The sequence below is a fragment of the Podarcis bocagei genome (genome assembly GCF_964188305.1).
Source record: "Podarcis bocagei genome assembly, chromosome: 17".
Lineage (NCBI taxonomy): Eukaryota > Metazoa > Chordata > Lepidosauria > Squamata > Lacertidae > Podarcis > Podarcis bocagei.
This window is the reverse complement of record NC_138143.1, coordinates 1,018,882-1,033,932: the sequence shown is the minus strand read 5'-3', so window position 1 is coordinate 1,033,932 and position 15,051 is coordinate 1,018,882. Positions and strand designations below refer to the sequence as shown.

General features: G+C 49.8%; 1 protein-coding gene across 1 annotated transcript in view; it reads right to left on the bottom strand.

Moving 5' to 3' along the window:
- The window catches only part of NDUFB11 (NADH:ubiquinone oxidoreductase subunit B11), a 55,053-nt gene extending 54,381 nt beyond the window's left edge, over window positions 1–672 (bottom strand). The window contains exon 1 of the mRNA XM_081177476.1: window positions 449–672. Coding sequence (XP_081033602.1) covers window positions 449–646 — 198 coding nt within the window. The 5' untranslated portion in view covers window positions 647–672. The remainder of the gene's footprint in view (window positions 1–448) is intronic.
- Window positions 673–15,051: the final 14,379 nt, after the last annotated feature.

Below are 15,051 nucleotides of genomic sequence, written 5' to 3'. Positions count from 1 at the left end.
TAAAAGCTTTCGTGTGCACACAAAAGCTTGTACCCAGAACGAACTTAGTTAGTCTCTAAGTTGCTACTGGGCACTGGAATCCTGCAGCACAGCACAGGTGCAGGTCCCTGAAGCATCCACGCTGCCCAGAAAACACCCAAGAACAGCATCCCAGGGACCAGGGTCAGCAACCGCCTCCCCCTGCTTGATCCCCAGGGGCAGCGGATCCCAATGCTGATCTTTATTCCCTGCTCGCTCGTTCTTCCCTGGGTGTCTGTGGTTCGCCCCCGGTGACAAGACGTTTGAAAAAGCCATGTTCTTTTGCCCCTTGCAAGGAAGCCTCTGGGTTAGGCAGGTAGCTCCCTCCGCAGAGCTCGGGGTCCCTTCTACTCTTCCAGGATCCCCGGGGCTCGTGGCCCTGGGAACTGACGGGCAGGATTCGCGCGTCTCGCCCCCCCCCCCCGCTCACCTTCATGAAGACGGACACCCCCTCGTCGTCGTCGTCGTGGTGCTTGCGCGGAGGCGCCACCTGCGCGGGGCTCGAGGCGGGCGGCACCTGCACCGTCGCCGAGGAGCTGGCCGGTCCCCCGGAAGAGACCGCGCGGGCCGCCCGGGCCGGTAACCCCAGCAACCTCTGCACGCCCGCCAGCCGCCGAAGGGCCGCCATGGTCGACAGCGCCGCCGGAAGCGGAAGTCTCGCTGGGCGGAAGGGGCGGGGAAGGAAGGCGCGTGGGTCACTCTCCTGGGGGTTTTCCGCCAGAAAAAAAGAAAGGCTTTGGCTTGGGGGGATCTCCCGACCCTGCCTAGGATGGAGAGTCTCTCCTGCAGCCCGAGGAGTTCCGCCGAGCCCTCAGACTTGCATCAAGGACAAAGAGGCTCCTGTAACTGGTGTAAAAGAACTTGTGGGGGGAGGGGTCCCCCTAAGCCCTAAAAGTAATAAATGCTAGGATTTGGGGTTGTTTGCGAGATGAAGAGAGAATATAAGCTGCAAGGGAGCTCCTGGGCTGCCTTTTGCATACCTGTCTAGCTGGCGGAGGGAAGAGCAGAGCTGTCAGCATGACGAGAGAGCCACCGAGGCTCGTCCACAACTCCTGGTCCCAGGTGGGACCAGGGTAGCTGCTCTTGAGTGAAGGAAGCACTGCCTGCCATGATCCGGACCCCCTCCATACAGACGAGTAAACCCTATTTCTTAAAGCACGAGAGTCTCCACAATGTCGTCCAGAGAAATTTTCTTCCAACGAAAGGAATACCGACCCTGTGCGGGCGCCTGTGACCCCATGCGATCTGGCCAATGCTTGGCAGAGAGGGGGCAGGGACTGCTCTTGCCCCTGGATATCTGGAATATATGTTGGCTAGAGAGAGAGAGGATCTATTATCTATATTGAAAGTCCACGCGCCTCCTGGCGAAAATTCCAGACAGCTGCCCGCACGACGGCTTCTGAGTTTTCAGCAAGGAGGGGTGGGAATTTAATTCCAGCTGCCTGCCTTCTCCCCAGGGGCACGTGCGGATCGGCAGGTCCGGGACCAAGCCTATGAAATCACCGGCGAGGCCGCGGTGCTCCGCTCCTCGTGGATCTTGATGCGCGGGCTGCTGTTGCCTCGGCCCCCGTCTTTCCCCGTGGCGGCTCCCAGGCTGTCCCGCCAGCAGCCCCGGGCCAGCTTACCCTGGGAGCCGCCTTCGGGTCGGAAGCCGTTTCCCAGGCCCGCCAGCCGGCCGGGGAAACGAGGGGGCGCAAGGGACCCCAAGGGAGCAGGCGGCAAAGGACACTTCCCTTAGAACGGCGCTGCTTAACAAAGATTCTCCCGAGACGCCGGGAAAGGAGTTTATTGCGGGCGCCGAGACCGTTAGGGGGAAACCAAAACCCGCCCGGAGCTCCGAATCGCGGCAGCCCAGCTTAAAAGGACAGGATCACCCCATGATCCTTTGCGGGAGGCCGCGCGCGATAAAGCGGCGCCGGAGCCCGCCTGGCAGGGAGGCGCGGGCTGGTCGCTGGTCGAAGCGAGCTCTGAGTGGCACCGGCTTCCGCCAATCCCGTCCGGAGAGCGGGCGGTCGCTGCGGGGCCGGCGCGTCCAATGCGCGCGGGGCGGGAAGGGTGTCCGGCCAGCCAGTGTCTCCGGAAGGAGGGGCTGCGGAGGGGCCGCCATTTTGTGAGGCGGCCGCCGTGAGGGGCGAATCCCTTCGTGAGGGAGGCGCTGGCCAGGTGAGGAAGCGGGCGAGAGGGCGAGAGACGGAGGCCGCCGCGGAGAAGGGAGGGCGGCGCCGGAGGAGGCGAGGGCCGGGCGGGGCGAGGGCGCCTGGCGAGGAGCAGGGGCCGCGAAAAAGGCCCTCGGGCGGCGCAAACGGCCCACCGCGGGGCGGGGCGTGTGGGTCTGGTGCGCGCGTGTGGATCCGTGTGTACGCGCGTGTGCGCATTATCTCGTGCTGTTTCGTGCTCTCCCTCATGAGCAACAAGCGCGCCTCGGATCCCCTTCATTGGCTCCAATGCCACCCCTGTGACATACTTCCCTCTGTATGCGTAAGACCAGTAAACAGTCCTGGTGTGCTGAAGAGACTTGGACATTATCTCACATGTTTCTGTGACCCGCAGCAGAATTCATTTGGAGAATTATTATTATTATTATTATTATTATTGTTGTTGTTGTTGTTATTAAGGTTTGTATACCGCCCTTCATCTGTAGATCTTAGGGTGATTCTCTTCATTTGCCACACATTGACCCAAAGGCTCATGAGTGTAGGTGCTGGAGTCAAAAGGGTGTGCAGTGGGCGAAGGATCCCTGGGAGTTGCAGAGAGTCTTGTCCCCCCCCCCCCCGCAAAAGGCTACCTATAATTCTCACCATGACTATTCAGAAGTCAGTCCTGTTGAGTAAGATGATATTTAGTCCCAGGTCAATTGACTTCCGATTGTGGCCTAATTTAACTTGTTGTGGAGTATTTGTTTTTAATTTTAATTTGTTTTTGCTGGCACAAACGAACATAGTGATCTTTCTGGATTTTAAAACAGTGACAGCAGCCACAGTTATAGGTTGTAAATGCAACTCCTTCCCCACAGAGGTGCGGCTGCCATCTTCATTATGCAGCTCCCAGGGAATGCTGAACGTGCACTTTTACCCTTTTGACACTTGAGGTGTATATTTTGAAGACTTATTTCTGTGGTTGTAAGTTGTTTTAAACTGTTTTTATATTGTGTTTTAATGTTACAACTCTCTCTGGGACTTTGGGTGAAGGGCAGGCGATTAATAATAATAATTCCTTTGCTTATTTAAGAACTGTAGGTCATAGTTTTGTGTTTCAGTTTTACACCTAAATAACTCTTTGAAATATCTTTGTTGAATAATAATTATTTTAAAGTCAGTAGCAGTTAGCTACTCCAGGATGTGAAAACCTGCTACTAGGCTTTGTATATTATGTGGTATTTAATTCCATCCCTACAGTATATAATATAGAAGCCAATGGTAAAGGCAATAGAATTGCAGAGCAAGAGCTAAGTTAAGTCATCAAATCCAATTTCCCATTGCAGGAGAGAAATCTTTTATGTTTATAAACACCTGGCAGGGTCCTATATATAATGGCTCTGGGGGGAAACTGCAGAGGGTGAAAACTCCTATAGCCCTGTCCTGTAGTTTTGAGTAAGTCCTACTGATGTAGAACTTATTTTCACGTAAGTGCATAAAATTGCAGCCTATGGTACTTTGGTTGTTATATGTTAAATCTGTTTTGCTACACTTAAATCCTATATTTTGTGATCCCTCTGTTAGGCAAGGCTGGTTGCTTCTTAATGAAAGGTTTTGAAATACAACCCAGGGCTATGATGCACTTTTCCATTAAAAATTTTGAATAGAAAATGTGGGATAGGCATGGACAGACCTGGTTAGATTGGGAAGGTGCTACTAAGAATTTAACATGAGGTGGAAATGTATATGGATCACACAAGGCTAATTTAAGTAACATAGTTGTGGAATTTAAGTCCATGCTCTGACAGGGGCCTGGCTTCTACCTGCTGTCATGCTCTTTGCAGATGCTTGGTCTGTAGGACAGAGTTGTTTGTAGAGGAAAGTATATGCTTAGTACAACAGTACTGGAATTAAAATGCCAAGTAGAAGGGTTTTAAATATATAGACTGTAAGTCACTGCAGTTGTGGGAAGAAATTGGTGAGATATGATCCATATTCCCATGTAGTTCAAAATTCAGGAGTTAGTTTGCTAACTGCAGTTTCTGAACAGTCTTCAAAGTGCAGGCATGTAAGAAAAAATTAGTTGAATAGAGACAACAGATAAACCTAATAGAAAACCAGCAGCTAATTCAGCAATAGAATACGCAGAGGGATATTCAATAGTATTATCCCACCTATGCAAACTGGTCTTGTCCTTCATTCAGAGCAGACTGGAAAGCTGAAGGGAGGAAGGGGAAATCTTAACACATTGGCTGGTACAATGGGATTCAAGGACTAGTTTTTTCTTGTCTCACACTAGCTAGGCTGAGGGACTTATTTATAATAAATAAAATGGGGACTTATGGTGAGGCAAACTAGCAGGTGCCACGGCAGTGCAGAGCTCCTAGGGACTGCCAGCACCAACAAGGTTCTCTGGCCGGTCCCCGAGCTGCCAAAAGCTTCGCCACGAGCAAGCAGAAGCCAGGGGCACCGGACGCGGTGATTGGGGGAACTGCACAAGGCTCCCAGGTCCCCACCCCACCCAGCGACCTTGGCTGTGGCCGGGTAAGGCTCAGAATGAGTGCAGCGGAGCTGCCCACCCCCTGACCGAGCACCTGCCAGCCGCTGCCGTGGCCACCGCGGCAGCCATAAGTGAAGAGAGGTAGGAGGGGACCGGGAGAGCCAGGCAGGCTGCATGGAAGCCCAGCGGAAGCCGCATGGAGGCCCAGTCCAAACCCAGCCCCCGGCCCAACCTCGAGGGAGACAGGCAGGGCCCACCAAAACACTGTGGTACCCCGCAAGACGAACGCCTCGCAAGACGGAAAACCCGCTAGACGAAAGGGTTTTCCGTTTTGGAGGCGCTTCGCAAAACGAATTTCCTATGGGCTTGCTTCGCAAGACGACAGCCCATAGGGAAATCTCCGGGACAGCGGGGAAGCGCGACCTCCTCCCGCCGCCCGGCATCGGAACGAAGCTCCGATGCCGGGCGGGGGGGGGACGCCTCCTCCCGCCGCCCGGCATCGCAACGAAGCTCCGATGCCGGGCGGGGGGGGGACGCCTCCTTCCGCCGCCAGGCATCGCAACTAAGCTCCGATGCCGGGCGGGGGGGGAACGCCTCCTCCCGCCGCCCGGCATCGCAACGAAGCTCCGATGCCGGGCGGGGGGGGCGGGGACACCTTCTCCCGCCGCCCAGCTTCGGATGGCTTTGCTGAAGACTTGGGGTGGGAGGAGGGTTTTCCTTCCCACCGCCAACATTCAGAATGCTGTTCTGAATGTTGGTGGTGGGGAGGAAAAACCCTCCTCCCACGCAAGCCCCGGGAACAGAGGGAAAGCGCTGCGCGCCTTCCCCTCTGTTCCCGTACTTGTCCTGAAGGCTTGCGGTGCGGAGAAAAGCCCTTCTCCGCACCGCCAGCCTGGCAAGCGGTTTCCCTAGGAACGCATTAATTGATTTTCAATGCATTCCTATGGGAAACCGTGCTTCGCAAGACGAAAAACTCGCAAGAATAAAAAACTTGCGGAACAAATTAATTTCGTCTTGCGAGGCACCACTGCACATACATACATTGATTAGAGTTTTTTCTTCTTGATGTTTTTTCTTTGATCTTCTTTTAAATCCTTTTAAAAAAATCTTGATCTTATTTTGGTTCCTTTTCCTTAATTTTTCAAAAATATTTTAAAAACATTTTTAATACAGTTTTTTTTTCTTTCCCCCTCAAATTTCTTACCTCCACTTTTTCAAACTCAAAGGAATCAAAATGGCAGTGCCCCAAAAGGAGCCCTAAACCAAAACAGGCCACTGCCTGGGATCGATGCTTCAGCCCTGACTTCCTATTTTTTATTACTCATTTTTTAAATAAAATAGGGAAAAGAAAGAAAGAAAATAGAATAAAATGAAAACCTGATTCCTTTATTTTTCTATTTTTGTTTTATAGGGGGGAGTCCTTTCTCTCCCCGCCCTCCCATTACTATCATCTTTTCTTAAAAAACAAACAAAAAATTATTATTTCTATTGTTATTTCCCCCTTCCTCTCTTTTCTTTTTCCTCCCCCCTCTCTCCTTTTTCTTTAAAGAGAATACATACACACACACATATATTGTCGGCATCTGGGGGTTGGGAGGCCAGCTGGCTAGCCCCCAGCTGGATCGTCTCCCTCTCAGCCTTCACGCTGTGGAGATTCATCGACCTCTGGCTCCGACTTAAATCAGCAACTCAAGCTTGCTGCCTTGAGCACGCTGTATGTAGAAGAGTAAACTGCACAACGGAAGAGGCTGTAGGCTGTGAATACATAGTAAAACCACGGATTTATTTTACATAAATCAGAAGAAAGAAGCATGTCTCTCCTGTCTTCTCGAAGAGAGACTCAAAAGAAAAGCTATACACAGAGCTGAAGTTCCACTCACGGGACCCAGCAGTTTGTGCTGGAATGTAAACGGACATGTGATACGCAACGATCCCATGTCTGCAACAAAAGGTGGAATGGAATCTCCCAACATCTATATCTTATTTTATCTTTTTCCCCTCCCAAATGGGTTTTCTATTATATGTTTTATTTTTTTACTTTTATCATTACACACACACAACACTTCCAGATAGATACCACCACCTCAACATCTTCAGGTTCTTCTTGGGGGGGGGGGCTCTTTTCCATTTTTTGCCTTTTGTTTTTTGTTCTCTTTCCCTCTTTCTTAACTCTTAAATTCCCCCCATCCCTCATCTCTCTTTTCTTTTCTCTCCCGCCCCCAACAAATAATCACATACCTACATACATACACCTCCCCACCCACTTTCAATAGCAACCCCCCCTTGGTGGTCTTTTACCTCATACTATAACTAGAACCACCACTGCAGTTTATTAGCATTATCCTTACTATTCTTTCTTTTTCTCCTTTCTTCTTTTATTTTACTTTTTATTCCCCCCCCCTTCTCCTTTTTCCCTTTCATTCTCTTCTTTCCCCCCTTTTGCTTCTGTTTTGTTTGGTTTTATTTCTGAACACACCCTTGCCAGTCTTTAATTTTTAGCTCTTCTACGAATCCCTAACCTCACCTTCCACCCTTAACTGGACCCCATTCTCCCTTTTGTGTGTATGAGTGTGCATGTGTGTGCGCACATGTGTATCCACAGATAACCCACCTAACACACACCCGCCCTCTGGCCCCACCCCATCGGTCTCTTGCACCTCTGCCTGCTAACCCCTTTATGTCAACTGGTCTACTTGTCTGTCTGCTCATCTGCCTCCTACTCCATCAACACCACTGAGGCGACTACGGGAACCCCAGAGAAGTCCTTAAAACACAGCCCAGATGTGATAAAAATGGCTGCCTAATCCAGATGCTCTTTAAAAGCCACCAAACAACGCCTGTTCAACTCAGCAACTCAACAACCAGGAACCACCACAACTCTTAACCATAGCATGCCACATTGCAAGAGGACACCAAGCAGATCTCAAACCAAGATAATCAGGGAGATTGTGATAACACCAACCAGGGAGATGGCAAACAGCACTGAGACCACAACACCCCCTCCCCAAGATGACAACAACCCAACAACAAAACAAGACCTGAGGGAAATGGAACTAAGATTAGCAGAACTACTGAAGACCACAGTGGTTCCCCAGCAGATAATATAATATCTGTGTCCTGGCCTCCAAAGTGGAAACCCTCACTAGCACCATCTCCAATCTAGGGAACAAGAACCAAATTCAAGAAAGAATAATAGAGCAGTACCAAGAGGAAAACACACGTGTGAATAATAAACTGGCTGAACTGGAAAGCCACCTGGAAACAGAAAGCTCCGAAATGAGAATCAAACAAGCGGATCTTGAAGATCGCAGTAGACAACATCTGCTTCCACAACTTTCCCGAAAATGTGGAGGAGAAAAGCCCAGCAGACCTCATTGTATGGTGGCTAAAAACCACAATCCCTAGCCTGACACTCGAGGTAGATGACCTGGAGAGGGTTCACAGAGCTCTAAAACCTATGCTGAAAACCAACGCCCACCCAAGAGACATCTTTGTCTGCTACAAAAAGAAAGAAGTATTGAACAACATCAGAAATTCAACCAATCTCCTTATGGAGAAAACACCATCATAATTGTATTCAGCGATCACTCGTAGCCAAGTAAGATTGTCTTCCATAAACACAGTTTTAACAGTGAGACCATAAGTCACTGTGGAGGCCAATTCTGGATCCACACGTCCTTCCACAGTGGGGACATAAGTTTCTGGGCAGGAGTTGAGCACAGTGAGGATTTGCCAAACGTGCCTTTCTCTTATCATGTTTCTCCCTTTCATCCTGAGTTTTAGTGTCTTCAAAACCCAAGACACCTTTGGTAATGGCTGTTCTCCAACTGGAGTGCTTGCAGACCAGTGTTCCCAGTTGTCGGTGTTTATACTACATTTTTTTTAGATTTGTCTTGAGAGTCTTTGAACCTCTTTTGTTGACCACCAGCATTACGCTTTCCATTTTTAAGTTCTGAATAGAGTAGTTTATTTGGAAGACAATAATCAGGCATCCAAACAACATGACCAGTCCAACAAAGTTGATGTTGAAGAATCATTGCTTTGACACTGGTGATCTTTGCTTCTTCACTGGCATTAGTTCACCTGTTTCTAAGTGATGTGTAAAAATTTTCGGTGATACCGTTGATGGAATCTTTCAAGCAGTTGCAGATGATGTTTATAAGTGGTCCATGTTTCACAAGCATACAGTAAGGCTGGTAGTACAATATCTTTGTAAACAAGCATTTTGGTTTCTCTGCGAATGTCCTGGTTCTCAAACACTCTGTACTTCAATTGGGAGAAAGCTGCACTCGCAGAGCTCAGGCAACGCTGGATTTCGACATCAATGTTGGCCCTTTTGGAAAGATAACTGTCCAGGTAGGAGAAGTGACTGACATCACAGGAGACCCTAAATCGGAGGAAAAGCCTATGCCCATGCTCCCAATGTCTCCAACAAGCAGGGATCACGTACCGATGGGGTACTTGATACCTTCCACCTCATAACAACCAGCACAGCACGCAGCTACCAGTATACCTGAAGCCCTGCAAGTACTAAAGAACCTCAGACTCGACCCTCCATTAAAATGGCAATCCACAGACCCACCAAGCAACAGCCACGTCCAAACAACAGCAAAGAGGAAGAAGAAACCACAGAAACAACACGACAACATAAACCAGTACAGTCAAGCATCGCTCATAGAATTGTCCCGCTGAACATATACCGGCAAACCAGCCTCAAACAAACCAACATACCATAGATTGACAACCCTGCAACAACAACCACAGCAGCTGGAAATCACCTCAAATTGACGGATTGGTGACCGCCCCTTCCCCTTTTCCTCTCTCCCCATGCCATTAATATTGCCAACACCACCAATACCCCCTGTGCCCCGCACCTCCATGGAGATCCCCATTCCCACACCAACACTGACCCAGACGACATCAAATCACATTCCCCAACTATCCCAACAACCCACACTCTCAGCCCTCCACTCCACTCCAAGGACTCCACCCATAACAAAAGAGGGGGGAAAAGAGCACACATACAAAAATACACACACACACACACACACACACACAACGTCTCCGTCTCCTTAATCATGCAAAGGCAACAAACAAGCAGGTAAAAGAAAAGGAAAACAAAGAAACCCATACCAAGTAAAATAATACCCCCAACCTCAATAAAACAAGCCACAAACAGGCTAAAATCTGACACACAGCTAGTACAATGGTGGCGTTAGAGCGTGCCAACACCCATATTCCCACCCCAACATACCAACGATGTTAATAACACACATTGCTTATAAACCTTATACCCAACACAGGCATCACAAACAATGCTTAACACTGTCTCACAGACCCTATTGCAAATGACAGGGAGGACAGCCTGCCCTTAAACAAGGCCTTCCATGTCAGCTGAGACCCAGGTCCAACTGGCTAGACACCAGATGGTCCGAGATACCCCAAATAAACACCTATATAGGCTACTTTCTGTCATCTACTCCCCTTTTTTTAACCCAAATCTAATCCTAACCCCCCTCCCCCCCCCCACACACTCTAGGTCAACACACCTTAATAGGTTTGATAGACAGTGCAAAGTGAAAGACACAGGGCAACACAGATGAGTTGGCCAGGGAATCATCCTATAAAGTAGATAAGCAAGATGGCTAGCTTATTCCTTTTGGTGTACCGACCTCCCCGCTGCACCAAGGATTCCCTGCCCGAGCTGCTTCAGGTTGTGGCGGATGTTCTCCTGGAGACACCTAGCTTGGTCGTCCTAGGGGATTTTATTAGGGGATTTTTTATTAGGGGATTTATTAGGGGATTTTAACATCCATGCCGACACGACCTTACAAGGGGCCGCTCAGGACTTCGTGGAAAGCATGGCCTCCATGGGGCTGTCCCTGAATAAGTCTGGCCCAACCCATAGCTGTGGACATGCCTTGGACCTGGTGTTTACCTCTATGGATGTTGGTGATCTGACACTAAGTAAAAGCGAAACGAAAGAAGTGCCATGGTCAGATTACTTCCTGGTGCAACTGGACTTCTCTGCGACCCATCCCCTCTGCAGGGAGGTGGGACCAATTCGGATGGTCCGCCCCCGCCACTTAATGGATCCAAATGGTTTCCAGAGAGTGGTAGGGGATGCTTTATCCCATGTTAATGGCCTTTCAGCTGATTCCCTGGTGGCCCGCTGGAATGTGGAGTTAACCAGGGCTATTGACTGTTTGGCTCCGAAGCGCCCTCCGATTGCATGGAGCCCGGACAGCCCCGTGGTTTTCCACGGATCTGAGGGCAATGAAACAATCGTTGAGACGGCTAGAGCGCCGGTGGCGGATAACTCATTCCGAATCTGACCGGACACAGGTTAGAGCTCAAAGTCGAGCCTACCAAGTGGCGATAGCGACGGCGAAGAAGAATTTCTTCACTGCCTCTATTGCATCTGCAGGAAACAGCAGCAGGAGACTTTTTCAGGTGGTTCACAATTTAGCGGAACCACCTGCAACATCGGGGCCCAGTAAGGGCCACATGTTCTCCTGCAATGATTTTGCAAAGTTTTTTTGCAGATAAAATCGCTCAGATTCGGGAAGAAGTAGACTCCACCGTGGGAGCAGGACCGGGGCGGGAGAGTGCTAGAGTTCTGTCTAGTCAAGTTGAGTGGGATCAATTCCAATCTGTTACCTCCGAGGATGTGGACAGGCTGCTTGGACGAGTGAAACCAACCACCTGTCTCCTGGATCCTTGCCCATCCTGGCTTATAAAAGCTAGTCGGGAAGGACTGGGCGATGGGCTTCGTGGGGTGGTGAATGCTTCCCTCCGTGAGGGAGCCTTCCCAGACCCACTGAAAGAGGTGGTTATTAAACCGCTTCTTAAAAAACCATCTTTAGATGCGGCCACGATGGCCAACTATCGCCCAGTCTCAAATCTTCCATTCCTGGGCAAGGTGATGGAGCGAGTGGTTGCTGAACAACTCCAGGCACGCCTGGAAGAAGCGGACCATTTGGATCCCTTCCAGTCAGGATTCAGGCCTCATCATGGGACTGAAACTGCCTTGGTCGCACTGGTTGGTGATCTCCGGCGGGCTAGGGACAAAGGTGAGAGCTGTTTCCTAGTTCTGCTGGATCTCTCAGCGGCGTTTGATACCATCGACCATAGCATCCTTCTGGACCGTCTTGAGGGGCTGGGAGCTGGGGGCATGTGGGAAAATGATTGCTTGTACATGAGAGCATGAGCAAAGTTCTTATTGTTGCAGGGTGATTTCATAGCTAGAAGCATCCTTGGAGCATGAACAGCGCGTGAACAGCTCGTGCTGTCTCAAATGATTGGTCAACTAGCATAGCCTGATCGCTCGCATGGTCTAGTGCGAATGTCCTTATCTGCTGGCTAGAACAAATTGCTTGGCTTGTATTTTGTATCTTTCTGATTTCACACAATAAAAGCTGTGCTGCATTAGCCCTAGCAAGCAGCCATATTTCGGAACCCCTCATGGTGTGAGACTGATTTTTCCCTGGATGCCGAGCTGCAACTCGACATTTGGTGCCCCGTGTGACTGCCTTCGGACTTCACGTTGTTTTTCATTATTCAGCACTCACCAACACGTCGTTCATCCACGTAGTGGATCCCTGGTGAGTGCTCCCGTGTGATTTCTTTCGGACTTCATGCTGTTTTACAACGTTCAGCTCTCACCTCGCCCCGCAAGGGCTGCAGACGCGTCGTTCATCCACGTAGTGGATCCCTGGTGAGAGCTCCCGTGTGAATGTGATTCTGGACTACGTTACGGACTTATCAGCACTTATCTCCGCCCGGACAGGGCAAAAAGGCGCCTCCCTCATCCTCCTAAGGATCCCTCGGTAAGTGCTCCCTGCTCTTTTTGCAACTCTTGCAATCATGGGAAAGTCTCTCTCTGCACCACAGAAAAAATTTTTTAAAGACCTTAAATTCCTTTTGGCCAGTAACAACCTTGCTGTTCGGAAAGCTGACCTTAAGTCCCTTATAAAAGCCCTGGACACTCACTGTCCCTGGTTCCCCCAGGACGGAAATTGGGAGTTAGACGATTGGAAAAAAATTGGACACTTCTTTCAAAATCATCCACAAATTGATGTCAAGGTTTTGCATGCCTGGGGTAACGTCTACAAAGCTATGTCGTGTTTAACTCCTTCAAACATTCTTCTGGCTGCTGCAACAGCTTCTTCGCCCGCCCTCCCGGTACCTGTTTTGCCTGCCTCAAACCTACCTCCTAAACCGCCGGACATTTTCCCTTCGGCTCCTCCTGTCGTCCCTCCCCTGCATTCTCCGCATTCTTCACTTCCTGCACCTCCCGTTATTACTCCTCTCCAAGAATCTTCGCATTCAGCACCTCCCGCTCTTCCACCTCCTGCACCCAAGGCCTCTGGCACCGCTTCTACTACTCCTCTCCAAGAATCTCTCCGTGCCGCTGCCCCATTGTTGGGTTTTGACTGTGCAACTCCTAATCTCTTCCCTGTGATTGCTCCTGCCGCGCCAGGGGGAGGCCCAGCCCGGCACGAACAGTTTGATTTGAGATTCATAAAGGAACTGCATTCCTCTGTCAAGGACAATGGTTTACAATCTCCTTACACCCTGGGCTTGTTTGGCACTATTTTTCAACAAAATTTGATACCAGAGGATGTTAAGCTGTTGGCCCGCACTGTAATGCAGCCTCATCAAATGATTTTGTTTATACAAGCTTGGCACTGGGCCTGCCAACGTCGTGTTGATGGGATTCGGAATAATCTTAATAATGTTGCATTGGCTAATCATCAGGCTGCTTTGGCTGCTGCCGCTGCTGGTGCCGCCCCACCCCCAGCCCCCGTCATGTTAACCCAAGCTGATGTCCTCGATGGGTTAACGGGAGGAGGCAATTTTCTTACTATTGCCCAACAGCTAACTCTCGATCCTCAATATTGGGAGGCCACCACTGCTGCCGCTCAAGAGGCTCTGGCCTCTGTCCCTGATGACAAGAATGAGCGCAATGGCCAATTGGGCAGCGTCAGACAGGGCCCTGCAGAGCCCTATGGACAATGTGTTGATCGCTTGTATAATACCTTCAAGCGGCAAGTTCAGGACCTGGCAGCACAAGACCTGACTGTACGCCAGCTTGTGTTTGCTAATGCAAATGAGGACTATAAGCAAGCGCTGCGCTCTCTAATGGCAACATCAAATATAGCCATTGCTGATATGCTTAAAGCCTGCCAGTCAGTGGGCACTGCTAGCCACGGCCTGCTAGCCACGGCCTTGTCCTCCGCCGTGTCCCAAAATCCTGCAAAGGCTGCAACCTGTTGGATTGACAGTGGCTAAGGAGAAAATCCAGCGGACTTTACCCATTACGTACCTGGGACACAAGCTGACAGCATCTGCAGCCATTCCAGTTACGCCTCAACTACAGTTTCCTGGTTATCTTAGATTGGTGGATTTACAACAAATTCTTGGACAGCTGAATTGGATAAAGAGTTATTTGGACCTGCCCACCTCCACTTTGTCTCCACTATTTTCTGCCCTTAAAGAACACAAGAATCCAGCGGACAAGATCACAATCACCTCTGCAATGGAAGAGGCTCTTCCACAGCTGTTCCAGTGTTTCCTGGCACGCTGAAAGGCCATCTTCACCCCTACTGCATTGGCCCCCCTTTTCCCTGGGAAGCCACTTCAACCACCAAACATCATTACAGCTTTGCTGCCTCTGAGCCTGGCTTTGAAGGATGCCCTCGCTGGACTGGCATCGCTTGGTTTTTTTGCCTCCTAATAGCGACCATCCCATCTGTGTCATCACGCTTCATTGGGCTTGGACTTTTGACTCAGCAGTACAAGGAGCAATACATCAGACTTATTTACAGCAAATGGGCTCCTGTATCTGCAGAAATGGTTGTGTGACTTCTTCTGGATTATGGTTTTTACATGCCAATAATCGAGCCACGAAATACCACGCAGGTTGCTCGGAAACAGCCATTGGACTAATTTACCATTCTCATCCTTATTGGCATCGCTTGGATTTTACCCCCCCAGATCTCTTCTTTTTTTCTCCTCCCTCAGGAGTCCTGCCTTATGATGTGTTCCCCTGAGCATGTACAGAGGGCTGTCTTGGAACTATTGTGGACTCTTGGCAAGGGAGGGGGTGAGGTTTTAGTGTGTTCCAGTTGTTTCATTCTTGTGCTTTGGCATGGTTCCCGGACAGAAAGCAAGTTGCAAGTTGCAATATGGTTCTTTAACATGGCCTGCGAATACAATGGGCTCTGTTCTCGACCTTGTTGCAATCCTTTTAGTTACAGCAAGTGGAATATGCTTGAAGCGAAAAAAAATATGCTTAGCTAGTGCCTTTTTGCTGCTGAGAAAAATGATTTTAAAAAGCTTCTCAAAGCTTTGAACCTTTTTTTTTTGGTGATGGTATTCTAGCATTCCAGTAAA